Source organism: Pygocentrus nattereri, chromosome 17 (genome assembly GCF_015220715.1).
Source record: "Pygocentrus nattereri isolate fPygNat1 chromosome 17, fPygNat1.pri, whole genome shotgun sequence".
Classification (NCBI taxonomy): domain Eukaryota; kingdom Metazoa; phylum Chordata; class Actinopteri; order Characiformes; family Serrasalmidae; genus Pygocentrus; species Pygocentrus nattereri.
The window spans coordinates 34488931-34516922 of record NC_051227.1 but is presented as its reverse complement, the minus strand read 5'-3'; the positions used below and the strand labels follow the sequence as shown (position 1 = coordinate 34516922).

General features: G+C 38.9%; 1 protein-coding gene across 1 annotated transcript; it reads left to right on the top strand.

Annotated features, from left to right (window-relative positions):
• The first annotated feature begins 284 nt into the window (after window positions 1–284).
• On the top strand, window positions 285–26996 carry LOC108439977 (alpha-2-macroglobulin-like). Its single transcript, XM_037546664.1, has 34 exons — window positions 285–401; window positions 1477–1657; window positions 1749–1905; window positions 2702–2754; window positions 2987–3007; window positions 3128–3293; window positions 3382–3466; window positions 5901–6018; window positions 6102–6222; window positions 6350–6459; window positions 6571–6741; window positions 6831–7064; window positions 7153–7365; window positions 7471–7620; window positions 8017–8142; window positions 8334–8421; window positions 8553–8691; window positions 12566–12791; window positions 12879–13005; window positions 13106–13227; window positions 13333–13384; window positions 13506–13589; window positions 17032–17208; window positions 17536–17611; window positions 17726–17882; window positions 17971–18045; window positions 18663–18825; window positions 19631–19821; window positions 19967–20179; window positions 21453–21574; window positions 23738–23819; window positions 23959–24027; window positions 26410–26515; window positions 26598–26996. The coding sequence occupies exons 1-34, from the start codon at window positions 319–321 to the stop codon at window positions 26636–26638; spliced, it is 4299 nt and encodes a 1432-aa protein (XP_037402561.1). The 5' UTR covers window positions 285–318; the 3' UTR covers window positions 26639–26996.
• Window positions 26997–27992: the final 996 nt, after the last annotated feature.

The window sequence follows — 27992 nt, the reverse complement described above, 5'->3', positions numbered from 1 at the left end:
ATTGCAAATGACAGAAATCCACTGAGCATAAGGCCAAAAGGAGATCAAGAGAGATTCTCCATGATTTTCTGTTTTGTATGAGTTTGCTCATTATGCAGTCACTCCCCCGTCTTGGCATCTGATAAAGGCCTCTGATTTGGACACTACTTTTTGCTAAGGTTATCGGTTTTCAGTGCAGCCAAAATGTATTTGCTCAGAAGAGTTAATCATTGACGAGGTGATGAGTCCAAATGTTTGCAGAGAACCTCTTGTGGGCTGAACATCCTTTTAAAAAGGCAGTTAAGCTTCTCAACCTGGTGTTGGTGCCTAGTCTTCATTATGGTGGTCCGGGGGTTTCTCATACAGGAAGGGCTGTTAGCCTGCTTCCTCTTTCTTTCTGTGTATGGACAAGCTTCTGGACCGTGAGTAATCCAAACAGATGTCTGCTGGTAAAACATTTTAATAGCCTGTTCTGTGGCATATTGTAATGTGTTGTATGTTGTGCTTATATAACTGCCAGGTTTAGTGGGTGTGTTTGAGTAGAGGAGCTACCAAAACCCAGCACTGGAGTTGTGCACCCTTGTTTTATGTGATAGTGTCTTGATGGGCAGGGCCCCATTCCCCATATTTTGGGGGGCCTGAAAATCTTCTCTGCTTCTTGTGTTATCAATGTATAAGTGACCAACTCTAAACCCTCATGTTCTTACCTATGTTCTCCATCCACTACAACCAACCAAGTGAGTTTTACCACTTGCATGTTGTGAGGTGTGGCCATGCATTTACATGTGGCAGCAGCAGTATGTGACTGTGACTCTTAAACCTCGGCCCTCAGCAGGCACGGTGGCCTGTAAGATTTTAAATAACTTACCCTTTGATCAGAGCATTACTTGAGATTGTAGTTGTAACATAGCGAAGTCCATCCTGCTGTCCTGTTGGATGAAGTGGTCGATGGCGGGGATCATGCAAATGATCCTTTGCTTTAAAATTTATCATCAATTGTTTCTTAAGCATGCTGATGGCGATGGGCTGGCATGAATAAACTTTCTAAATCACAAAATCCATCTTTGGCCCAAGACCCACTCTCCGCACCCATTGGCAAGCCGTTCCATGCAGTATAGCTTCTGCTCCTTGGTTCATCCTGTCATCCAGGGGTTGTGTGGTGTAATCGCTGCAGTTGAAATGCCTCTCACAGGCATTTTTTGGACCAAATTAAGCTCTGGTGTCAGCAGTCTTCTGTCAATTTACTTCAACTTATCATTAAAAGTTAATCTAGAAAACTGTATGGATAATAAACTTGCAGCAATGTCCTCCTCACTAGTGGTAACCCTACTCTTGGCTTGTGTCACAAACCAACAAGCCAGCTATCAGCTGGCTGTACATGACACATTGCAACATAAATGAATGCATTCAGTTGTTCACTCAGCATTGCTGATTTTTATACAGCAGTTTTCTTTCATGTAACTCACTTTAAATATCTTAATTTTTAATTGTCTTTAGGTATTTCATGGTGACGTTTCCTGCAGTGATAGAGTCTGGATCTGAGGCTACACTGTGTACGAGTCTTCTGAAGCCTAATGAGACTCTGCAAATGACCGTTTATCTGGTTCATGACAACCAGAACAGAACACTTCTACAGGAGACAGTGGAGGAAGAATTTCACCGCTGCTCTAAGTTTAAGGCCAGAAACAATCAGTAATTTTTCAGGTGTTATCACCATTTGATATGTCTGAAAATGGAAAATAGCTCAACATATACTGTGATCTCTACAGGCTCCACAGGTTGAGGGTGATTCAGTGCAGGAGATCAGAGTAGAAGTCAAAGGTGAAAGTTTTGAGATGACAGAGAAAAGAAAAGTTATGTTTAAATCCTACAACCCACTGACATTCATTCAGACTGATAAACCAATCTACAACCCCGGCCAAACAGGTACTCCATCATTTCTCATTTCTCCAGTCAGTCACCACATCCAGTGCACTATTAAATGAATAAACCAGCATTGTTAAGGTTTATTTCTGTCTGCTGCAGCTGTGTCATAAGGTAACCTATTTTATGCTCAGCATTGTGATGAGTTTTCCTATATCATATTAGTCATATGCGAAAGATTGAAAGCACCTGGTCAAATGACATGTTCTGTTCATTCTCTAAGTGAAAATAAACTCACTTTTTCTGCAGAGGACACACTTCTGCACAATCTTTGCTAATTTAATTTTGCTAATATAATATAGCATACTGGGGAGACCTTTGAACCCTGGATTGTCACACTAAATAGCAGCTGAGGTTATCTTCTTCCTCCTTAATGTTTCTGGTATTGATGCTAAATAATGCAGGAGCCTGTAAAAACTCCTCCCACATCAACACACTAATACTGTATAGACACAACGTCATCCCTCTGAAAAACTAGTCCTATTTTTAAAAAAATTAATTACACAGATTTCCAGATTAATTTTAATTTTGACTAAAGAATAAACATTTACTAATAAATCACAGCAACTGCCCAAAGGATTCTATTATAAGTGTATTTAATGTCAGCAGCCTTTCTACAAGCAGACACAATGGCATTATTGTCTGCATGTAATGGATGCAACAGATGGAGTAGATGCAGTGAACCGAGTTGTCCACTTCTGATATAGACAATATGTTGAAAAAGGCTGGAGTATTCTTTTCATAATAAAGTATTTCTTACTCCAAGTGCAGTATTAAATCTGATATTTACCACTTACAGTGAATTTCAGAGTGGTCACTCTGGATGCAAATTTTGTCCCACTTACACAAGAGGTAAGGGAAGAATTTTTGTGACTTTTAATTAAATCAAGCAATAAATTCAGAAAGAGGGTATTATATGATTGTAGTCCTTTCTTATGTACTCCATTTCATTGTTTCTAAGGATCAGGCAGTGTACTTAGTAAAGTTAAACCCACTCATTTTAATTGATGACATTCTATTCATTTTTACTGAGCTTTTATTCAATGCTTTTATTTATTTATTTTTAACTGATTGTCCTTTACAGTACAGCTTACTGGCTCTTGAGGTAAGACATATCTATGTACCTTATTTCCACATTTCCTGAATCTTACTGGTTTGTATTTCAATTCTCCCTTACTACTGTCATTGCAATTAAATTGTAAGTATTTTTTATGGAACCAAACAGGATAATAAAGGTAACAGGATCGGTCAGTGGACGAATGTGTCCTCACCAGGTCTGATAGTGCAGCTTTCACACAAGCTGAATCCTGAGGCTCCTGAGGGCCAGTATATACTGAAGGCCAACATTGGAGATAAGTCAATCACACGTCATTTTAAAGTGAAGAAGTATGGTAAGTGACAGCCTTACATTACTTTTTCTACTGTTAATGAGGTAGGCTGTGCAATGTAATACAATAACAAGGCTATTTGGACTTTTAGTTTTACCCAGGTTTGAGATTACAGTGAAAAGACCAGAAGAACAGAGTGTTGGGGAGGAGGAACTGAAGATCGAGGTTTGTGGAAAGTGAGTGATCATTTTAATAGTGAATCACAAACTTTAAAAGACAAAATAAGTACTTTTTTATCTTGGTCTCATCAGATTGCTGATTTCTTTTAGTTTCAGTGAAGTCTTTTGCTTGCAAAGCAGCAGTACAGCCCAAACTTTATACAGTCCAGTTCCTATGACACTGCCTTATAAAATCCGTGTCCCTTAATATATCATATGTGTTTTTGATGTGATGACAACACACCAGAGGTACTTAGTAATACTGAATAAATAAATAACGTTTGCGATGCTGGTAAGGTTTGATAAGTGTGGTGTACGTGGAGGAGCTGGTCAGACCACATGAATAAGGTGGAGGAAATAACTTTTATTTGTGGTCCCAAAGGCAGCAGCACAGGCATTGGTCAGTATGATTTATCTGAAATAAACTTGGCTTACAGCAGAATTAACTGCAGAAATAGGCACCATGCTTTGCTGTGACATTTAAGTAGGAACAAGGCAAGCCACAACTCAAAAGAACCACGTTCCTGGCAGGTAGAGGAGAAAATTATGGATGGTTTTCCCCTTTTCTGTTTCTATCCATTAACCCGTTATTGATTTTCAGAATAATTTTGTTTGTGACTTGCTGCAGGATGAGCCAGCTTGTAAAGTTGCCAGCTTGTAATGTCAACATTGAATACATATATTGATTTATAGTTGGCTGTGTGATCATGCATACTCTCTCTTGCATCCAACTAGTACTGAATACAATTACTTTTAAAGCATCGACCATTGTTGGCTTGAAATTATGATTGATTATAACTATTGAAATATTGTCTGCAACAGGACAATTCCATAGTGTTAAAGCAGTAAATGCAGGGCAAGTCTTCATCATTAAATCCCTCTTTCATTGAACACATGCATGTAAGAAAGATTCTAGCTTAATATTCGCTGAAACTGCAAGACGAACTTGAGTTGTGAAAGGCACTGTATAAGTCTGACTTATTATTATCATTATTATTATTATTATTATAATCCCTGTAAATCTTTTGATATTTACCATATTTTAACATCAGATGACACCTTTTATTAGATGCCCCATACATGCCTTAAAGGGGAAATGTCCTGTTTTTTTGTGTAATTAAATAATTGAGATGTAAACAAAGTCTGTCAGAGTGGTTTGATGTGTTCATGGTTCATTGTTCATTGTATGACACAAACATCAACATTTTATTTACTATCCAGAAACACTAGTAAACCTACACCAGTGAGATTTTTGTAATGTTGATAATTGTTAAAAAGTGACAAATTGAAAAAAAACTAAGTTTTCTTGGTGGACTTTTTATCTCAGAATGTGCTGCATGTACTCATCCACCATGAAAATGATTTAAAAAAATATATAGACAAAAATCATAAAACAAAACCAGAGCATTTCACATCAAACCACTCTGACTTTTACATCTTAATCATTTAATTTTGCAGGAATTTTGAAAAATCTGTGGGATTTCCCTGTAATTGATAAAAGATACACACTTTTTTCACACACGCAACAGAAGACAACAAAAGAGCAAAATGCCTCCAACGCAGCTTATTACACAAATAATAATAGATGTAGAGCAAAATACCTAAATATTAGAGCTGGAGTTTATCATGTGCTGTAAATTACAAATAACGCACTCACTCATCACTCAGGCGTCTATGTCATGTGTAAAGGTATTGTCATAAATATAGATACAGCCATTACTGTATCATTAGATGTACTGTTGCAAAGGGCATTAGCATTGTAATAGTGCGATTTGCCAGGATACAATATTCTACATGCAGTGCTTTCAAAACATCTGGCACTGAATTCTGATTCAGTTCAACATTCTAAGGTATGATCATAGATTTCATAGCTAAGGAGTTGGAGAGTGGAGTGCAGGAGTAACCCCTGGGTGCCAGCATCTTATGAGACCCCCCCCCCCCCCCCCCCCCCCCAAACTCTAACAGTAACATTATATAAATAAACAAACTGATATGTCAGTGATGCACAATGTCATCTTGTTTGTTTTAAATATAATATAATATAACAATATAAATATAAGTACCCTTATTAGCAGTTAACATGAACACACAACACATTTTTTGTTGTGTGTTTCATTTATTTTGTGATTTGTATACATTCAATGGCTATCTGCTCATCTAATGTTTATATCTGTAGTGGATTGCCCCAAGTATGTGGGGTCCCAACTCTGGCACCATTGGCCCGGTCAGTAATCCATCCCTGGAAATGTAACTGCATGACTGGATAAGAGAATGAAATTAAATCAGGATTAATGTCAGAACCTGTCCGTCTGGCACATCCATCCTGCTGAAGGATGTTTGAACAACAATGTATATATTTTAACTGAATATCTACACGGTGTATATGAATGGATATATGTGATATGATCATTACTGTACTGTATATATTCTCTCTGCCTGTATATTTTTGAAGGTACACTTACGGACAGCCAGTACCTGGTAAAGCTCTGGTGCAAGTTTGCCGGAAATTTAAACGTAATTTTGATCGGGGTGCTGCCATGATTTCACCGTGCCTGGTTGAAACTGTAGAGGTGTGTATGTATCTGATACTGTATTAGATGACAGCAGTTTTTCTGACTAATGAGACAGTTCTCACCAAGTTTGTCTCCTGTAGATGAAAGAGAACGGATGTGCCTCTCCTGTATTCAACATGACGCATTTCATCAGTTCTGAATTTGAACGACATTTGAAAGATTCTCTTGATGTTACTGTTACAGTGACAGAGGAAGGAACAGGTGAGTCTTCACACACACTGTAGAGAAAGTATACCTGAGGGAGAAACGCACTTATAGCAGATCACTGTAAAGAAACAATGTGCATTTGATTTTTATATATTTAGTAATATGCTTATGTTTGTTCCAGACATTTCCATGGAAAAATCTGAATCTATAAAGGTCACTTATGTAATTGGTAAAGTTGAGTTTCTTGATTTACCCAAAAACTTTGACCGGGACACACTTTTAGAGGGAAAGGTGCGTGGTTTACATACAGTCTTTCATTTGTACTTTCATTTGTTGTGTTTGTGTGGTGCTCACTTTTTTGGAATTGACAGTTTGATAAGATGTTCTTTCACTGATCAACAGATCAAAGTCACAAAGTTCAGTGGAAAACCAATTCCTAACAAGAAGGTTTATCTTCTGGAAGGTCATAGTTGGTCTCCAACACTACTTCAAAATCTTACTACAGATATTAATGGATTGGCCAGCTTCTCAATTAACATGTCTAATCACCACAAACCACAGATTTTACTGTTGGTATGGCAGCATGACCAATATTTTCAGAGTTTACACTCTTAAGAGAGTGCATCTTTCACTAAAGAAATTCCTATTTCTTTGTTTTCTAGGCAAGTGTCTATCTAGGCTACCAACACCGTAGATACAAAGAACCTTTCTTTACATTCAGTGAAGCACAAATAGCACTCCTCCAACCTGCTACAACTTACAGTCCAGTGTACAGTGAATTATCAGTAGAGAGCTTAAAGGAACCGATTCCATGTGGTTCTGAAATTTCCATAAACATTAAGTACTACATTGTTGGAGAAACTGCTGAGAATTACAGTACTGATATTATTTACATGGTAAGTACCTCCAGTTATATTTTAAAGTGAACACTTACAGTTTCTGTATTCAGACAGTAATTTAATTTATTTTGTCTGTTTTGTTTAGGTCATGTCTAAAGGAGCCATAGTCCATCATGGATATGAGAAAGTTGAAGTGAAAGAATCCAAAAAGCTCATAGAGGGAAAAGTCTCATTCAGACTGTCTGTTGATGTTGGTCTGGCTCCTGTAGTGCAGGTTCTGGTGTACTGTGTGCTGCCCAGTGAGAACGTCATCGCTGCTAGCAAGAATTTTAATGTGGAGAAATGCTTCAGAAACAAAGTAATGCTGACATATTTGGATCTTTATATCTTTGTTTTTGCATTTTACAATGTCATCATTACTGTGGAAAAAGTAATATAAATTTGTTACTATCATGATCTTCAGGTCTCACTGCAGTTCTCTCCCACTGAGGCAGTTCCTGGTGAGGAAAACACTCTCCAGCTCTCAGCTCAGCCTGGTTCACTGTGTGGACTCAGTGCTGTGGATCAGAGTGTGTTCATCATGGAGCCAGGAAAACGCCTGAATGCTGACGAGGTGATGTTCAGGTTTACTGAATATTCATCCTGTTGCTTTTAAAAGCCAAGTTAGCCTTTGTCCTGGTCCAAGTAATCAGCTCATTAACAACCCCTTCCTTAATTGGCATGGGTGTGTTAAAGCATGGAAAGCACTAAAATGTGCAGGACAGTGCACCTCCATGGCCAGGGATGTCAAATATTGTATTAGGGGTTGAATATACCAGTTTTTGCACAGGGTTCTTCCATTGTTTCATATCCATGCTTTTTAAATATTAGCACGATAAAATGTTTCAACAGATTGCTTGTCTTGATTTTTTAATTTGCATGTGAAATACACGTGAAAAGGATGTTTATGTGTTTGTGTCTTTTTGCAAAAGTCACTTAATGATTATAAGTGAACTTATGTCTGCCTTAGGTCTTTAACTTGTTGCCAGTAAAATCAATGTCAGGTTATTCCTATGAAGTTGAAGATAGGCAGGACTGTTTGTACATTAGACCACGCCGGAATGCAAGGATAGACCATGTTTACGATGCTATTAAGGTAACTGACTGTCAAATATAGTTTCAATGCTTGTTTACATATCTGTGTAAAAACACAACATAGATTTATAAAGCAAATATATAATGCACAATTCAATCTAAAGTACATGAAAATATTCATTTATTGCTTTAAAGTGAATTAATGTCATTTGAAACTAAATATTTTGGATTATGACCTTGATCTTTGCACAGGGTGTGGGGCTCAAGATGGCAACCAATTTGGCTGTGAGATTTCCTGAATGTTTGGTCTACAGAGATGTTCAGTTTCGTCGGCTGTATGGTCCTTATCTTTGTCATTATTTGGATGTTATGTCTGTACAATTTCCGACAACCTTTAAAGGGATACTTTATTGTGTACTGCAATATATACAGTATAGTTTATGTTGATTGTTCTTGTGTTTGTGGATTAAGGTGGGTTCAGTGCACATATTAGCTTCGACTCTCCGGCAAGACAAAGGTTGGATGTTGCAGGCCATGCAGCGTCTGGATCCATTGAGACTGTTCGCAAGTTCTTCCCTGAAACTTGGATATGGCAACTTGCAGAAGTGGGGTTAGTGAATCAGCAAATTACTTCATTGTCTTATTTGTTAGCACATTTCATAGTATTTAAATAGTTAACAGTTTAACCTATTGACAGACGTAATGATTGTTAAAAGAAACACAATTTACCCCCCTGTGCTTTAAAAGATCCTATTAGTTTCATAGTAGTTCCCAATTTATAGCAGCTACTGTATAATATGTCTAGAGTTGATCAGATTTGGTGGGCATCATGGCTGAAAGATTTGTGCCAAATATTTGTTAAGAAGGTACCATGTTAAGGGGTCTTTAGGGAGCACACAGATTGCAGAATGGTGTTTTGTAATGGGCCAGAATAATTCAGATGCTAATGATTAAAAACACGTTTTGAGACTTTAATGAAGGGACAATCCAAACTCTTTGGTCAAAACCACAAACAAGCAGTTAAAAACCAGTAGGGACATCCAGACAGCAGTCAAAATACAAGTCAAGTGCAAAAAAAAAAAAAACAGTAAGCACAAAAATAGCAGACTAAACACGAAGGGCAGTTACAAAAAAAAACAGAGTTGGGAAAAACAAACCAGGCCAAATCATAACAAACAGACAAGACAAGGTAGCGCTCAGTAAACTGGGGCCAAAAAGACTAGGAAAACCAAGCATGTAATAGAGCAGAGAACATCTGTGAAAAATCAGTATTCAGGTGAGGCAGCTCTGTGATAGGCTGATTGATGCCTGAGAGTTCAGAGTCACACAATCTCAGATTCTGGGATTTGAAAGGACAGCAGTGTCAGGAGAGGATGTGACAATTTTACATTTAATAGATTCAGTTCCCAAGTGCAATTTAAATGTATTCAAAATGATTTACATTGTACTCCAACATTCTTATTTACAAGAATGACAAACAAAAACTGACTTGGGTCAAAAGAAAGGGAGGGAAAAAAGAGAAAAAAATGCAATATATTGCAATAGAAATATTAGAAATAATTTGACATTCAGAGAAAATTAAATGAAGAATAAACAAATTAAAATGAGTATAAATGTGATAATGAAAACTTCAAGGAAAGCAGGTGAAACCACCACTTCTCTGCCATTGCCAAACAGCTTATTTTGCTGTTGTAACGGGGAGCGAGGTAATGGACGTATGTGCGGAGGTAAGCGACTTTTATTGAGGGCAAATCCAAAATCAGGGTCGTAATGGTCCAGGGTCATTGAGCCACTATGGAGAGATTGTGGGGCAGACGTGACATAAACAAGAAACAAATCAACTTACACAGAGATTCAAACAACGCAAACATCAAACAAAGACCAATATAGCAAACAAAGACCAATCAGGGCAAGGACAAAGACCAGCAAACACAAAGGGCAAACACAGGGCTGAAATACACACCAGGAAGACGAGGGACAGGTGAAAACAATCAGGGGTGGAGTTACAAAACAAGGGGCTGGACTAAACCAAAATGCACATGAATAGGCCTGGGAGGGGCCAATCGTGACAGCTGTTGCTATTGACACTTGTTTTGATCTTCTGGTACCCCCAGGTACTGCCAATCAGGTGCCTGATTGGCACCTGATTGGCAGCACCTGTGAGCATGGGCTCTGCTACAGTGGTCAGTAGGTGTCTGCTCCAAGAATCGGCATGCCATGTTTGACTGATCTGGTTAGGGCCCATGCGAAAGGGCGACTTCAAACTGGTTTTCCGTAAAACCAAGTTGCGGCATTATTTGGAACGAGCCCTGGCACCATCTCCAAATTGAAGGCCAAGTTCCATATAATGGGGGATGTCAGAGACATGCCGAGAAGTGGGCGTCCCAAGAAGATGACACCCCAAGAAGATCGTTTCCTCACCCTGTCAGTACTTAAGTACTGTAGACTGTCTTCTACAGATTTGTAGTGGTTTGCAGGACGATATGGCCGACGGCTGTCTGCCCAGACAATCCGGAACAGACTGCATGCAGCCAATCTCCGGTCTCATCGGGCTGCCAGGAGGCCTGCCACGACTGCCCTTCACCATCAGGCCCGTTTGCACTGGTGTCAGCAACACGTGCACTGGAACTTGAACATGTGGAGGAACGTTATGTTCAGCGATGAGTCCAGATTCTGCCTACGGCAGTTGAATCGTAGGGTCAAAGTGTGGAGAAGACGCAGAGAATGCTATGCTGATTTCTGCACTGATAGAGTAACATCTTTTGGTGGAGGCAGTGTGATGGTGTGGGGCGGCATCTCCCTCACTGGAAAAACGAGGCTTGTCATCATTGGAGGCAATCTCAATGCAGAGACATATCGAGATTAAATTCTGCAACCTATGGCAATCCCATATCTCCACAGTCTGGGGCCGAACTCTATCCCATTGAACACTTAACCCCATTGAACACTTGTGGGATCAGCTTGGGCGTGCTGTTTGTGCCAGAGTGACCAACACAACCACGTTGGCTGACTGCGACAAATGCTGGTTCAAGAATAAAATACAGTTATTGATTGCATTTGATGACCAGCAACAGGCAATGGTGTTTACAAACTGGAGCTCGGAAAAGATAACTGCGAAAATATGTTCATTTGCATGTGCACAAAATGAAACACAGCAGCTTCTATCGAGACAAATCCAGTCCAGACAATATATCAGCATGATGGCACACACCTTATATGTGCATATTTTTCATTTTTAACAAATTTTAGGACTAATGCAAAATGGAAAGCAATGGACTGAGATTGAATATTGATGAAATATTGAATTTAAATTGTTGCTGGGCAATAGGGATGCACATTGTTCAGTAAATCATAACCATCAGGTATTTAGCCAAGCCATAGTATAAATAGATTCTCATATTTAAAAACGTATTGTGACGTCTGGCAAAGAACGAGATGTGGCAGTGCTTTCAGGAAAGGCTCTTTTATTGAACTAGGAGCAGAGGAGAACAGCTGGTCACCACTGGTTGAGTGGCTGAGAAACAGGGTAACTCATAACATACAACTAGTTGCTTGAAAGTTTAGCCAGTTTAACTCATCTACAGGCTAGCTGTGTTATTAAGTCAAATTTCCCAACTTAAAACCGCTTCAGACAACATTGTTAATAATATAGACTGTAATAAAAATTGCAGCTCTTGTGTTTAAAAATTGCATTCTTTATGTCTCTATTGTGACATAAAAAACAAATGAATAAAATGCAAATTATGTTAGTTGGAAATTGTAAAGGTAGTAAGCTTTCAAACAGTGAAACTAGCTTACAGTGCTCAAAGAACTATTGTTCTCAACAATCCACTACCGTATATGATTGATTTGATAGTTATAAGATGGGAACGAACGTTTCCAGCTTCGGTCTAACATACAGTTTTTGCACTTTTTAGTGTGTCTCTCTCTTTGTGTGTGTGTTTTTGTGTGTATGTGTTTCGGTGCTTCAATACACCAACCTAACAGAGTGTTTGAGGAGAGATAGCAGTGGATTCGCAGGACAGAATCTCTGCTCCATCACGTGATATGATATGAGCAGGCTGTGTAGTGCAATTAAACAATGGCATTATTTTTATGTGTTTGATTGCGAAGATTGGCTGTTTGATTCATAACCAAATCAGTTAACAGACCTAAACAAATACAAAAATGTGCCTCATGACAGTTTTGGGAAGGTGATGAAAAAGTTCATTTTGAGCTCTTTGCTATAACTGCCGTAAATGTTTTCACAAATTTCCTCTGCCACCATCATCTTTTTTAAATGTTAACACCATTCTCCTGTCCCAAAAAGACAGCAAATCTCTTTTAAAACCATTAGTGTCTAGTCTTAAATATATATTAGTTTTTTGTTTACCTGTAATGATATTTTATTCTTTACAACTTAAAATAAGTGCACTGTAGACAGAGTGCAGATGTACTCAAGCGTACAAAGAAAATGCAGACAATAACATATTACTTTTCCACAGAGACTCTGGATCAGCACAGGTTCCTGTCACTGTTCCTGACACTATCACCACTTGGGAGATGGACACTTTCTGTCTGTCCTCTAAAGGTCTGGGAGTGGCTCCTCCTGCTCAGCTTCGTGTCTTCCAGCCCTTCTTCTTGGAGCTCTCCCTGCCGTACTCCATCATCCGGGGAGAGGAGTTTGAGCTGAAGGCCACTGTCTTCAACTATCTCTCCAAGTGCATTATGGTACTGTAAGATCAACATTTTGTGCCTTCACCAGTCTCTCATCACCTCACATCCACAGTAAGCTGATCTCCTGTGCTTCACGGACAGGTTAAAGTGACTCCAGCTCCTTCCTCACACTACATTCTGAAAGCCTCCTCTGATGGAAAGTATTCATCCTGTCTGTGTGCCAATGGTAGAAAGACCTTCAAATGGACTCTTGTTCCCTCTGTGCTTGGTGAGTTCTGAACCTCTCGAGTTCAGACATAACCTCACATTTCTGCTGAATTGTTTTTAGTGCTAATAAACTCCTCTCTGCATCTTTTGATGTGTTTTAGGGGTCCTGAATGTGACGGTCAGTGCTGAGGCAGAACAGTCACAAACTGTGTGTGACAATGAGATTGTGAGTGTGCCTGAGAGAGGCCGCATTGACACAGTCACACGAAGCCTGCTTGTACAGGTAGGAAATAAACTGTCAAGGTTATTGGTTGTTGTCATTGTTAATATTATCAATATTATTATTGTTATTGTTGTTATTACCTAAATATTCAATTTTCCCCTGTAGGCTGAAGGAACTGAAAAGACCAAGAGCCAGAGTTGGTTGCTGTGCCCACAAGGTTCATCCTACACATTTGAACTTTTTCATTTATACCTGGTTTATATGCTTACTCTTCACATTAATGGTGAACAAAACACTGTACCGCTCAGGAAAGATGGAGCTGCATGTTTGTTTCACAGGAAACAGTGTTTCAGAGGAGATGGAGCTGGTTCTTCCTGAAGATGTGATCGAGGGATCAGCACGAGCATCTTTTTCAGTGCTTGGTAAGAAAGGAAACATCACAGATGAAGAATTTTAAAACTTTTGAAACCAGCTCAGTTGTGGTGAAGGCAGTTTTTCATCTATCTGACTAATGTTCTGGTCTGCTTTCACCTCCTCCCCACTTCCTAGGTCCACTCACTAAATGAAAAATGAACCAAGAAGCCAAAGATTATGACTTACTCCATAGGTTTATGCATTGCCCAGAAGAAACCACATATAACTGTAGACTTTTAAACATGCTATGCTTAAAATAATTTGTGACCAAATGTCCTAATTCCTGGTCATCAGATGATTTCAAATCCCTGCTCTCCATCTATCTGCCTAAAGTTGGATGCAAAAGTTTGGGCTTTCTTGATGTAAACTGGGCAGTTCCAATGTTGAGTAGTGCATACATGAGCACTAATCACAAGGCTGATGTGGGTTGTCCCTCCCACACAGCTTTAACAAAACTCTGTTCACCTGTTCAAGTTGGAGAAGTTTACTGAAATGATTAACAAAAGCTGACCTAGCAACCGTAAATGATTAGCAAGAACATCTTTTTGTCCATTTGGTCAGTCAATGAGCCACAGCATCATTCTCTGGATGACTATTCAGCTGTAAAGTAATTGACATAGCCATATAAAAGCTGGGTGTTAGCCATGGAACTGCAGCATCTTCAGATTTCAGGATTGTTTTAACACAACTGATAAAAACAATAAGGGAAAAATAACTTAACTTTAATAAATATTGTAGCATCTTTGTGAAGAAAGACAAGAGGATATCATTTCTGCTCAAAATGTGTTCTTTTATTAAAGAACAAAGCAGAAAATCCACTGCTTTACAACCTGAACTGGGGAGGAGGTCACCTCCAGCCACACAACTTTTCTTTATGGTGAACACTTCCACACACACTTATTACTTTACAAAAAAGAGAAAACACAGTCCACACATAAACACATCTGAATCTACAAGCAATAATAACTTTTGGGGGGAGGCAAAGCGCACAGTGCGGTGAGTGCTGATGCACAGAGGTGAAACTCCTCAGCATACTCCATTCTAGAAATGCACTCCTCTTTTAACCGTGTCAGACACCTGAGAGCAAACTGGTCAACTCAGACCAGGAGCAAATGTTGTTCCCAATCGTGCCATCAGCAGCGTGGCATCAGCAATTGCCAGAAGTACTTTTTGAACTGCATGAGCCACATCAACGAGGCTCAACTGCCAGCTGTAGTACTCTTCACTGTGAGCCAGTGTAGTGGTGAGGCCATGTCTGCAAACCCACCCCATGAAGTACGTGTAGAACAAGGGTATGGTAAGGGTAAGGGTAAGCCAGAAAAGCTATGCAGCTCACTGACACTCTGTGGTGTGAAGCACTGCCCTACTGTGTCTACTTTACCCTGGTCTATTTCCACTTCTGCACTGCTCACTGCATGACCCAGGAGGCTTTTGGGCCACTAAAGAATGTTGCATTTCTTAGGGTGCAGCCAGGGGTTTGCAGACTTAATACCCTGGAAGACCTGCTTTCATCACAATCTGTTGCATAAGCCCACACATTGTTCGAGATGGTCAATGCACCAGTCATTGGGGAAGCTGGCAAGCATTTGCTCCATCAGCCACCCAAACGTAGCCAATGCATTTTGAAGGTTGAAGGCCATTACCATGAACTGCCAAACTCCATAATTCAGCATGATCACCATCTTTTCTCGATTTTGCCACCTCCTAATACCCACCCTGGCAGTCCAAATCATCATCATTGTGCATGAGCAGATGAATTAGAGTTCAGTTACATTATGTCCTGTAATTTTATTATTCGTTGGCCTCTTTCTTTACCAATGGGAACCATTGAGAAGTCGCATTACTGCTATACTGCACCACATTGGTCTACGCACTGTGTCTTCCTCTGTTGCCATGAAGGTGTCATTATAATGACTCAAAAGTTTCCACAACTGCTTTTTTTTGCCCTTCAGTAAACCTTCACCCACTCTGCTGCCATAACATATGCACCAATTCTACTCTGGCACAAACATCCACTGTACTCAAAACTGATGCCCTTCACACACACTATCCATCGCCTCTTTTTTCCATTGTGCTGCCCATTACCCTCAGGGATCCACCCACTAGTGCAGGCACGGCATGTTTAGCTCCTCCCACAATAGTGGTTTCACCCACAAAAAGTTGTGGTTTGAGTATACAATCTTCTTTCATGGGCACAAACTACAATTTGTGCACTCAGCTCAGACCTTCCAGTATGATGGGAAACTGCTCCTCCCTTCAACTTGGCTACTAGTAACGGAGGTGAGCTAGATGGCTGCCACTAGAAAGTTCACAAACACTTAAAGTGCTTTTTCTTCCAGGATCAGGTACACCTGATTCACAGTGACAAGCGCCATCCAGCTGCGAACACCTGCCGCATCTGCTCGAAATTGGGCTTGTAGGCACCTTTCCTGTTGTACCATGGTAGTCAAAAATAAGCTGGCTTTGCTCTGCCATGTCCTAGTTGGGTGCTGCCACCCACTTTGCAGCTTTCTCTTTCATCAGTTGCACTTTCATTGTATTGTCTTTCACCTTCTCTGCCGCCATGCCTCGCCATGCTGTCCCTGCTTTCAGGCTTCACCACAATGTTTTTTCCATCTGCTTCTCTACCACCATCTCTTTGTCTTATCCATTTCTGGTGCCTCTTCCTTGCTGCTCACCACCTATTATCACCAAGTTTTTTTTATGCACCACTGTGGTGCCATCCCACGACTGACACCAAATATAATGTCCTGGTGAAGAAGAATCAGAACAGGCCATTATTTCTGCACATATGTCCTTTCATTAAAGAATGAGGCAGAAAAGCCACTGCCAAACAGCTAGAACAGGGGAGAAGGACACCTCCAGCCGTACAACACTTGTTCAACACGTTAAACCTTCTATGCACACTCTTCACTTTACGAAAAATAAAATAAAATACAGTCTACACATAAACACATCTGAAACTACAAACAACAACCCTAACAACAAGGACAGCAACAACAATGCTGGGCAAACGGGTTTGTAAATCACCACTGCCAGAGATTAACCAACATATCAGTGCACTTTCCCAGTGTGTCCTTCCATCAGATGAAAATACATGCTGCTCCAAGACAATGTTTAAAAACGTGTGTGAGAATGAGAAAACAGGAAAAATGCCTGTTAGCATCAACTGCCTGGGATGGGAAAAGAAGTCTGCACAATATATTGTCTTCTTTGGGTCACAGGCAACACACAAAAACAAACAAAAAAATGAAAGAGCCTATATAGAGAATAGAGACTATAGTGGACTATATATATATATATATATATATATATATATATATATATATATATATATATATATATATATATATATATATATATATTTTTTTTTTTTTTTTTTTTTTTTTTTTTTTCTGTGTGTTTCATTTCTTTGAGTTCGTAATTAACATTGTTGTACTGTTTTTGTAGGAGACATACTGGGCCGTGCACTAAAGAATATTGATGGGCTGCTGAAGATGCCATATGGCTGTGGAGAACAAAACATTGCTATCCTTTCCCCCAACATCTACATTCTTCAGTACCTGGAGAACACTGGACAGCTCACTGCAGCCATCCGTGAGAGAGCTACTGGTTTCCTTAAGAGCGGTAAGAGATCTTGTCTTCATGAAGAATCTTAGACTTGAAACACATTTTCCACAAAGACGCAAACACAGATGCTTTGAGCTACGCAGATGGAGTTTCACATGTAGTATTCCAATGCAAGCGTTAGCTGCATTCTGAGTATTACAGTGGAATAAGCAAAAGAAGAACTCATGGCGAGTTTCTACAGAGAGACTGAGTGTTTGCAGTGTGTTTGCTGAGTGCTGTCATTTGCACTTGTGTACTTGCGTTGAATATGTTTCTGGCCTTAGCCATCGTGAGTAGACTGTGAACTGCTGAACTGACCGGGATAAAAATCATTTGCCCTGACAGGTTATCAGAGGCAACTAAACTACAAGCATTTCAATGGTGCATACAGCACTTTCGGCAGAGGAGAAGGGAATACATGGTGAGAAAGTCAAGCCAGTTTTCAGCTGGAAGATGTAACAAAAAATGATCATTTTCAGTTACCATTATATACACAAAGATATGAATATCAACACAGATCTGTTTTTACCACCAGGTTAAGTGCTTTTGTCCTGAGAACTTTTGGCAAAGCACAGAGTTACATCTTTATTGATCCACAAAACATCGAGACTACAAAGAAATGGCTGATAAGTAATCAGAGACCAGATGGCTGTTTCATAAGACAGGGAAGACTGTTCAACAACAGGATGAAGGTGGGTTTTTGGAGGTGAGGTTTTTTAAGGTACTCAGTAACTGAAATGATCTGAGATCTGTTTTGAGTAATGTTCTAATGCCTTACAGGGTGGTGTAAATGATGATGTGACCATGACTGCTTACATCACTGCATCGTTGCTTGAATTAGGCCATAAGGTGAAGGTGAGGACACTGATCAGTCTGTGTAAATGATGACCTTACATGCTCAGGATTAAATTCTATAGGGAGGACAGACTAACACATCATAATTATAGGCCAGTGTGTTCAATGTGATGCTTACATTACAATCATATGACCATTACTCTTGCCCTCAAAGCAAGCAACAGAAGAGAGTGGCAATGATAAAACCAAAACACTCCCAATATAATCATTAAAGCTGTCTATCCCAGCTGGGAGAGTGCGATGGGCTGGCGTATTTGACGACCTCCTCATTTCTATTGTCAATGCATCTCTGCCATGGAAGAGGAGAAAAGGAGGGATCTCGATGATCCTTCCAGGAAATAAATTGCAGAGAGTGTTTGACATTTTGATGCCACTGATTGATGAAGGTACTTAGCTAATTAGCTAAATAGACTTAGCACATACAACTGAGCTGCACAACACCAGAGCGCACAAGGGTCCGTAAATCAGAACATTCTTTAAATGGTCCATATGGATTACAAAGTTGGGAAGTGATTTTTCACTCTATTATTGTACAGTGTGTCTTAACACCTGAGCCATGGAAAGACTTTCAAACCACTGAGTTTTCTTCTGAACTCTAATTTACATTTTGATTGTAGGATCCTGTTGTGAGTAAAGGATTATCATGCCTGAAGTCCTCAATTGGAAACCTAACAAACACCTATGCCACTGCACTGCTGGCTTACACTTTCAGCCTGGCTGGAGAGCATGATGTTCGGGAGCAGCTGCTGAAGAAGTTGGATAGTGTTGCTATTTCAGGAGGTATGAAATCATTAGAAGAAATAATCATTGAGTAACTGTGTTTACATGCACTTAATCCGATAGGTGCAGAAAGTCAGATTTCGTCAGTAATTTGTTCAACGTGTTTACATGCACTTTGGTAATCAGATAACACTAAAACTTAAATACTACACACAGCATTGTAGCTCTTCCCTCAGTTTGCACAGATGCACAGACTAAGAATATTGAACATTGAAACCTGATTACTGAGTTTCTTTATTGCATTTCTTGAAATCTGAAACCAGCCTTAATCCGATCTAGGAAATTAGAGTATGCTGTTTAAACGACCACTCTAATCCGATAATGACCACCATAATTTTCACTATAATTGTCTTGAGCTCACAGTGTCACGATTGGCCCCTGCCAGTCCTGTCCATGTGTTCGTGTTGTGTTTTGGTTTAGTCCGCGTGTTCTTTGTTTTGGTTTTTTAGTCCAGCCCCCTCGTTTCGTGACTCCACCCCTGATTGTTTCCGCCTGTGTTCCCGCCTGTTCCTCATGTATTTAAAGCCTGCGTTTTCCCATGTCTGGTTGCTGGTCTATGTACTGTTGTTTGTTCTGTTTGTACTGTTTGATTCTGGTTTCTGTCATGTCTGCCCCCGGATCAACCCGTGTTGGCTCTATGACCCTGGACTGTTTAAGCAATGACCCTGGATTTGCCCACATTAAACGTTGCTTATGTCCGCATATGCGTCCGCCTCCTCGCTCCCCGTTACACACAGGCTTATGGTTCATCTATTATTATCTCTAGATTGAGCTTATTTGAGTTATATCTTGTTCTTTTATACAGATGGTCGCCTTCACTGGTCTCAGTCAGCATCAGATGACTCCGACTCCTTGTCAGTGGAGATCAGCTCCTATGTTCTTCTAGCTGTTCTCACTACAGCTGAAGTCACTGCTACTGATTTGGGCTATGCTAACAGGATTGTCAGCTGGCTGGTGAGGCAGCAGAATCCCTATGGAGGCTACTCCTCCACCCAGGTACTCAAATAAATTTCAGCCCTTCTCTAACTCTTTCTTTCCTACGTCTTTCTTTTTTTTAAATGTTTTGTCATCACATAATATGTAGACATAGAAATCAGAGCTGTAAATATATAATCTGTTTTTGTTCTTGTGTTTGGATCAGGACACGGTGGTGGCCCTCCAAGCTCTGGCTTTGTATTCCACCAAAGTGTTCAGCTCTGATGGCTCCAGCACAGTAACTGTGAAGTCAGATAAAGAGAGTCATGACTTTGATGTGAATCAGGACAACAAGCTATTGTACCAGGAGAGACCACTACAGGACGTTCCTGGCAAATACAGCATTTCAGTGAAAGGCTCCACCTGCGTTTCTGTGCAGGTCAGTGTCTCTAGTATGCAGTGGTGAACATGGGGAATCAGGGTGGGACTGGCTACCCCAGAAATCTAATTGGACACTCTGGGTTTCACGTAACTGGCTGATTAGAATAGTTACACTTTTTTGATTTTATATGTGTGTGTGTGTGTGTGTGTGTGTGTGTGTGTGTGTGTGTGTGTGTAGCCGTTAATAGCTCACTCTATTAAACAAGACTGCAAACCACACTGATTGACAGGCAAAATCGATACAATGAATGAAGAAAAAAAACACAAAAACTCAATTGCTGCATCTTTTAACTTAACACTTTTAACTGCAAAAAAAGTTAACAGAAAGTGTTGATAGTAGAAAAATCAAAATTTTAAATGTATTAAATTAATAAATTTTAAAAAATGTAATTACAGCATCTTGAAATAATTTTTTTGATTGCACAAATTATATTTTGGCATGTAAGATTTCTTTTCTTGTTGGTAAGAATTCAGGCTATTGTCCAAGTTATTTTTTGCAGTTTTTCCACACTTAATTAAAAATCAAATTGACAAGCTGAAAATCTAATGACTGTACAAGCCATTGTTGTTGTTATTTAATCACAGGAATTCAATTTAAGCATATGAAATTAAATTCAGATAGTAAATATTTAACTCTCATTAGAAATTTAGTTTACACATGACAAAATGTTCTATTAGTATTAAAAAAATCTAAATCTCATTCAACTAGTGCAAAATGAACAGGGTGCATAGTACAGCTTGGCACTGCTAGATTACATGTACCACCCCTGATGGTTAGTACGAATGAAAAGTGATAGTTATGAGGTGAACATGTTATGATTAAATTATGTAAACATCTGGCACAAACCCTCGATCCAAAATAGATGCAGACCAATTTAAATTAAATGTTTGCCGTGTCATTACCTTTGTAGGAGGCAACCATCTACAGACAAAGTGTAACTTGAATGGAAAATGACTTCTAGTTTCTTAGAGAGTAGCAAATATTGCAGTGACTGTTTTTAGAACTAATGCTTCTTTTGCAGGCCTTACAAGTATAAAACATGAGCTACATTATGCAGCTTTAACCCCTTAAAATCTCAGGCTTATTACATACTAAGGCTTGTTATTCAGTAGCTACAGGGATCTCAATGCAAACATGTTGAGCTATTCTTTGATTATAGAATTGTATAATGAAACTCAGTCTGCGAGTGGGGCCTGGCCATTAAAGGGGTTAAGAGACACTATGTTTATTCAGTGTTTTTGGTTTGGTCTCTTTTTGTTCTCAAATGCAGGCGGCACTTTTCTACAATATCCCCACACCTACTGAAAACAACACATTGAGCATCGAGGCTAAAACTGATGGAAATTGTACCAAATCATTTGGATACTCCCTGTCCATCAACTTCACAGTCACGTAAGAGTGCATTTTTTAATAAAAGACAAAAATGGTTTATACTTTATACTGGAGATGATAACTTTATTGGAAAGAAAATGTTTTAGTCAACGACAGAATAATTACAATCAATCAATAGTCAGCAAGCAAGCAAAGTTTATTTATATAGAGCTTTTTACAACAGGTGTTGTTACAAAGCAGCTTTACAGAACAATCAGTATTACAGAAAGAAAAAGAAAAGAAAATCCAAGCTCCCGTGAGCAAGCCAGTGGTGACAGTGGCGAGGAAAAACTCCCTAAGAGCAAGAGGAAGAAGCCTTGAGAGGAACCAAGACTAAGAAGGGGAACCCATCCTCCTCTTGTCGACACCGGATAGCAAACATTGTTACTATAAAGTATTATAGTACAAAGCAGGAAGAACAAGTGGGCACTGGTTAATTAGATTAGTTTATGGTTATGCAGTAGCGGCAGCATCTGAGGGTGAGGACTGCACAGCGTTGTACAGCAAGAAGCTCAATGGTGGTCAAGCCGGTCCAGAAGGCTGGCGAGCAGTGGCACCCGATCAAGGCAGAAGAGGCAACAGCATCAGACTGTTCAACTTGGCAAGGAAAGGAAAAAAACAACCACACAGAGTCAGTTATGTAATGAGTGACTGATCACAGATTACAGTGTTAACAGAGCAGCAGAGGCTCCGGCAGGTCTAGATCTGACAGGGAAGACTCATTACCAAAGGCTTGACTATACAAGTAAGTTGTTAGCCTAGACTTAAAGACGGAGGCTGAGTCCCGAGCATTAACAGGAAGATTATTCCAAAGCTAGGGGGCTTCGTATGAGAAAGCTCTTCCCCCCTAATGTAACTCATTAGAATCATTAATTCTAGGTACTAGTAGTAAGCCAGCACCCTGTGATCTAAGTGAGCGTGATGGTTCATAGTGGGAGAGAAGTTCACTCAGGTACTGAGGGGCGAGTCCGTTTAGAGCTTTATAGGTCAGTAATAGAATTTTATAATCAATGCGAAATTTAACTGGTAACCAGTGTAGAGCTGATAGAACTGGCCAGATATGGTCAAACTTTCTGTTCTTGTGAGGACTGCATTGTTCTGGACTAACTGAAGTTTGTTAAGGCTTTTGCTGGGACATCCAGAGAGCAGGGCATTACAGTAACCTAGCCTTGAGGTAATAAATGCGTGAACTAACTTTTTTGCGTACTGTAGAGATGATGCATTTCTTAATTTAGCAATATTGCGGAGATGCAGGAAAGCTGTTCTAGTAATATGAGTTATGTGTGTCAAAGGACAGATCACGGTCCATCACGACACCAAAATTTTTTACAGATGAGCTTCGTGCAACTGAGAAATTGATAAGTTAGAGAACCACTCACATATCCATGTTACTCAACATCCAGTCTTTTATGTTGTTTACACAGTCCTCATTCCTGCAAAGTTTAATTTTATCATCCAGTTAGCTTGATATATATGACTGAGTGTCATTGGCCTAGCCGTGGAAATTGCTGTGTTTACTGATAATGGTGCTGTAATGTGGGGGGAGCCAATGATGAGGCAGATGCATATGCAACAGTCCAGGGTCACAAAGCCAACATGGAGAGAACGAGAGACAGATATGACAAAAAGGAACACAGGATAAAAACACAACAGATACCAGGAAATATAATGGAGGCCAGAATATACAACATCAAATAATACAATACAATACAAAGACCAGCCATCTAACAGGGGAAAACACAGGGCTTAAATACAGGAACAGGTTAACAAGACACAGGTGGTTACCAAGAGGGTTAACAAGACACAGGTGGTTAACAAGAGGGTTAACAAGACACAGGTGAGAAAAATCAAGGGTAGGGTCTGGGAGTGGCCAATCGTCACAGGTGCCCAGTGGTAGCATATATATTGTGAATAATATAGGTCCTAAAACAGAGCCTTGTGGGTAATAAATAATTACAGTTCAGTTGAGCATGGCAACATGTCTAAAAGACAGCTCCAACCTCCAGTAATTGCCTGTAGCAGTCTGGCATCTGAGCTAAATTTGATATCTGCAGAATTCTTAGATCAATAACTGAATATGGTCTTATAATGTTTATATTGTAGAAACAGTAATAACAATATATAACAATAATGTAGCGAGTAACTAACCACCTAACAGTGTTTTATTTATGTATTTGTTTACAGATATAATGGGGCTCTAAACAGCACTAACATGGTCATAGTGGATATAAAAGTCTTATCAGGATTCACAGCAGATCCCAGTGATGTAAGCAGTCCTGGAAGTTTGTTAAACATATGCAGTAATTGTTACTTTAAATCTGCTATTCAAATGTTTAATAAATCATTGCAGAGAAGTAATTATTTTTATAAATATTATAGAAGTAATAATTATTTTGTTCTTTCAGCTAAAAAACCGCCTACTTGTGGAACGAGTCGATTCCAAAGATGACCATGTTATCATGTATATGAAAGAGGTGAGAAACTCCTCAGTTATTGTGGACATTCATACAGAGCAGGGGTGTAACAGTACACACAAGTCAAGGTTTGGGTCACATCACAGTTTGGACACCAGTGTCTGGTATAAGTTCAGTACAGGAAAAAAGCAACAACAACTCCCAGATGCACAAGGCTTTTTATTTATTTTGAAAAGACAGTAGTGATTAGTGCAGATTACAGTTTGTTCCACCTAGTGTTCTATACACACCCAGAGGTAGGTACAGTCTCTAGTGCAGGTCATTTGCTAACTAATGTGTACAGTGATATTTCCAGAGAGCTTGTAGGGAGGAGAATTACCCCTCTGCGATGTATTCCAGGTTTCTCAAACGCTAGAGGGAGCTCCCAAGTGAGTCCAGTTCATATAGAACATTTGATTAAAATCATAGTTTATAAATGTTTAAACATTTTGAATGTTAATCAATGTAATAATTTCCTGAACACAGAACAGCATAAGCATTTTAATATTGCTATAATTTTTTTGAAAGCTTTTGAACTCAAGTTCTAGCAGTTTAAAACAGCGCTTCATCTATGTAAATTAATGAACATGAACAGTCAATGGGTTGCTCTGCTTATCAGCATTCAGTAGCAGTAATGCTAGCATTTTACTGTCCAAAACCCATTTTCTGTAGAAAAAAGGAAACGTATGCATAAGTAGTCTTTGCATTTGTTAGTGAAATACATCCATGTACTTTCTAAAATTAAAGAAAAGGTCTGGGCAAATGATTAAAAACTATCTTAACTTTTTGTTTTTAGCCATTTAGCTTCATTCACCTCCATTTATTGAGGACTCGCTCACGGACGCCCTCTGCTGTTTTGCAATCATGTTTTTGATATAACAGGTGAAATAGGAAGTTGCCAGGCTCCTCATAAACCATAAAACTGCAATTGTGATTTTGTAGCTGGGAGCAGAGACAACAGAGAAAAGGCTTTGTGCTGAATCTCTTCACAGATGCAAAAATATCACAAGGTGTGGACAAAGCCACATCTTCTTTCATTCATTTAATTTCAGCTTGTGTTTTATTTAAAAATTCACTCTCTTTTTATTTACCTTGATAGCTGCCTTTCTCACTTCTCACTTACAGTTCAAACACCTCAAATTCAGCCTCACAGCTAGGACAGCTTCACTTGAAAGGCTGTTGCTAACTTGCTAATGGCTTACAGCTTAAGGCTTCCGGGTGGAACTCACGCTTGTCTTCGTACATATAGTGTAGGTCTTTTCTTTAAATGTAACATGTAACACTGATGGTTCAGGACAACGGCTAATACACAGTTATTTATAAGAACATTCATTCAGTACTTTTTATAATTTATTCGTCTGGGGCTGTAATACAGAAACTTCCTGTTTCTGATGGGTCAAGATTTTTCACAAATTCTTCAAATTTCTTCAAAATCAAATCTTCTCTCAATTTCAGAATTATATCTTACACAATCTTATCTTAAGTTACGAAATCCTAAAGTTCTCCATCGAGGTTGGTAATTAATTATGTCTGTTACACAACAACCAAAGATAAATGTGTATTAGTTTAGGAGACAGCTACTGATGGGGGAAAAAGGACTGAATTTAAGACAGTAGCTATTACCGAATAATAGCCCATGAGTTCATAATCTTATCCTAAATCCAGATAAATAAAAAACAGTAATACAGAAATATCCTAGCTAGAATACATTTCTAAAATAACTTAACTTTAGGATAAACCCCAGCAGTGGCTTAACTTTTGTTTTACCTTCAGTTTTTAATAATTTTAAGCAGCTGTGACAGGCAACATTTCAAGTTCATGATACCTAGCATCATGATGATATATTTATTTGTATTAAAACATGGAGGTTTCAATTAACTGTTCAAAAATCCTGGACATGCAGTCTCATTCTCTACCATTTACCTGGGTGTGTTAATGTTCACAAAAACTCATCATATAAAATATTTCAGTGATGAGGGTGAATAATGAGGAGACAGAACTGAACATGTGGCTGTTTTTTAGGAGGAATACCATTATGCATGGCAACTAAACATGGTGGAAATGGAAACTGAAACTGTGGAGAAGCAATACCCACTTAAACAGTACAGGGACCTTGTCAAAATATCCCAATATGTCAAAATATAATTCCTAAATTAAGACAAGATTTGCTTCTGTAATACGAATTTGTGAAAAATCTCATCTTGACCTGTTATAGGAAAGTTCTGTAACATGGGCCCTTCTAGGCTTTAAAAATGTCCTAATCATTAATAATCGCCAATGAAAAACCTTTTCTTGCTTATTCAGTGACACCATAACACAAAAAGACCAATTTTACAACAAACTGGAACAAAAACTGTGCCAAAAACATCAGATGATGGAACATTTTTGGCTTGTGTTCAACAGGTCCCGAGGAATTCTCCTATAAATTATCAGCTACTTATTAAACAGGTTCTTCCAGTCAAGAACCTCAAACCAGCTGTGATCAAAGTCTATGATTACTACCAAACAAGTAAGATTTTCCTAGGCTACGTGATTCTTACACTATGACTGTGGTTGTATTGCTTCTGAAATGTAATATATCTTTCATTCAGGTGACCAGTCTGAGACGGAGTACTCCTCCCCCTGTGTGTGAGCTCTCAGATCTGCAGTCTCACAGTGCGAGACAAAGTGAAGACTTGGTTCCTTGTTTTATCCTGAATTTATCTTAACTTTAATCAGATGTTTTCCTTTTCACCGAAATAAATATGATTTTCAAGCAACGTTTGCTGCTGTTATACAGTTTTAAAGGCTAAACTTTGTGATAAAATACCTAGCATGCCTTAAAAAGGTGAGTGACAGCCGGTTGAAAACTTTTTAAATCAACAGAGGTGAAATTTGTGCAACTGCATAGTGATTTCACAGCGTGGTAGAGCAAATCAAGGACCTGGAACCAGAGGAGAAGAATTGAAAGTGTTTAACATGAAAGCCAAATAAATTTTAAGCTCACTGTATGCTTAGTGTTTGTTTTAATAATATGAATATATGAATCATTTTCTCATTATCTAAAGCAAAAAATCTGAGTACTTTCTGTTAGAACATCTGTGAAATGAGTTATGCACACACACACGTGCACACACACACACCCACACCCACACCCACACACACACACACACACACACACACATACACAGTGTAACTGTAGTTACACATGAATAACATGCAACAATAAGTTTTGATGATTTAGTCACTTTTACAGATGGATTACAGAAGTACACCTTGTGTAAGTACAAATGTGTATCAACTTTAGTTTTCCCTAAAGTAATTGGTACACAAGTGTATCTTCTACACTGGAAATTTCCTGTAGTGTTAGAATTACACTTTAAAATAAGTGACAGTTCCTGTGTAGTTGTTATGTAAGTACTGTTTTATAATGGAGTGGTAATATACAAATTGTTTTGGGGTAATGCAACACATTTACTTAATGTCACAAAAGTTATATTTTAAGATGGAGACATCTGCTGTATTGTCACATATACATACAGAATGGTTACAATGTTACAGAACTAACAACATAAATGCAAATTAAATGTTAAGAAAGCTGGCAGATACCGTGTAAGTAATGTCTTAATGTATGTTAAGTCTTAACGTAAGTGGTTAACCTTGTATAATTACATGAGAGAGAATAGGCTGTTGCATCTATAAATATATACTTGTGTAATTACATAAAGTGTACTTTTGTAGTCCGTCTGTAATAGTGACTAAATTGTTAAGTTACATTGTTGTTGCATAAGTTGTTCACATGTAACTACACAGTTCTTAGAGACACTAATATAAAGTGGTGCCGGCAAACCATTCGCAAAGTTTAATACCAAAGCAGTTGTTAAAAATTGGAATGCAGGATGTACAGCAATCAGCCACAACACAACTACCTCCTTGTTTCTACACTCATTGTCCAATTTATCAGCTCCACTTACTGTGTATTTGTACATTTACAGACTGTAGTCCAT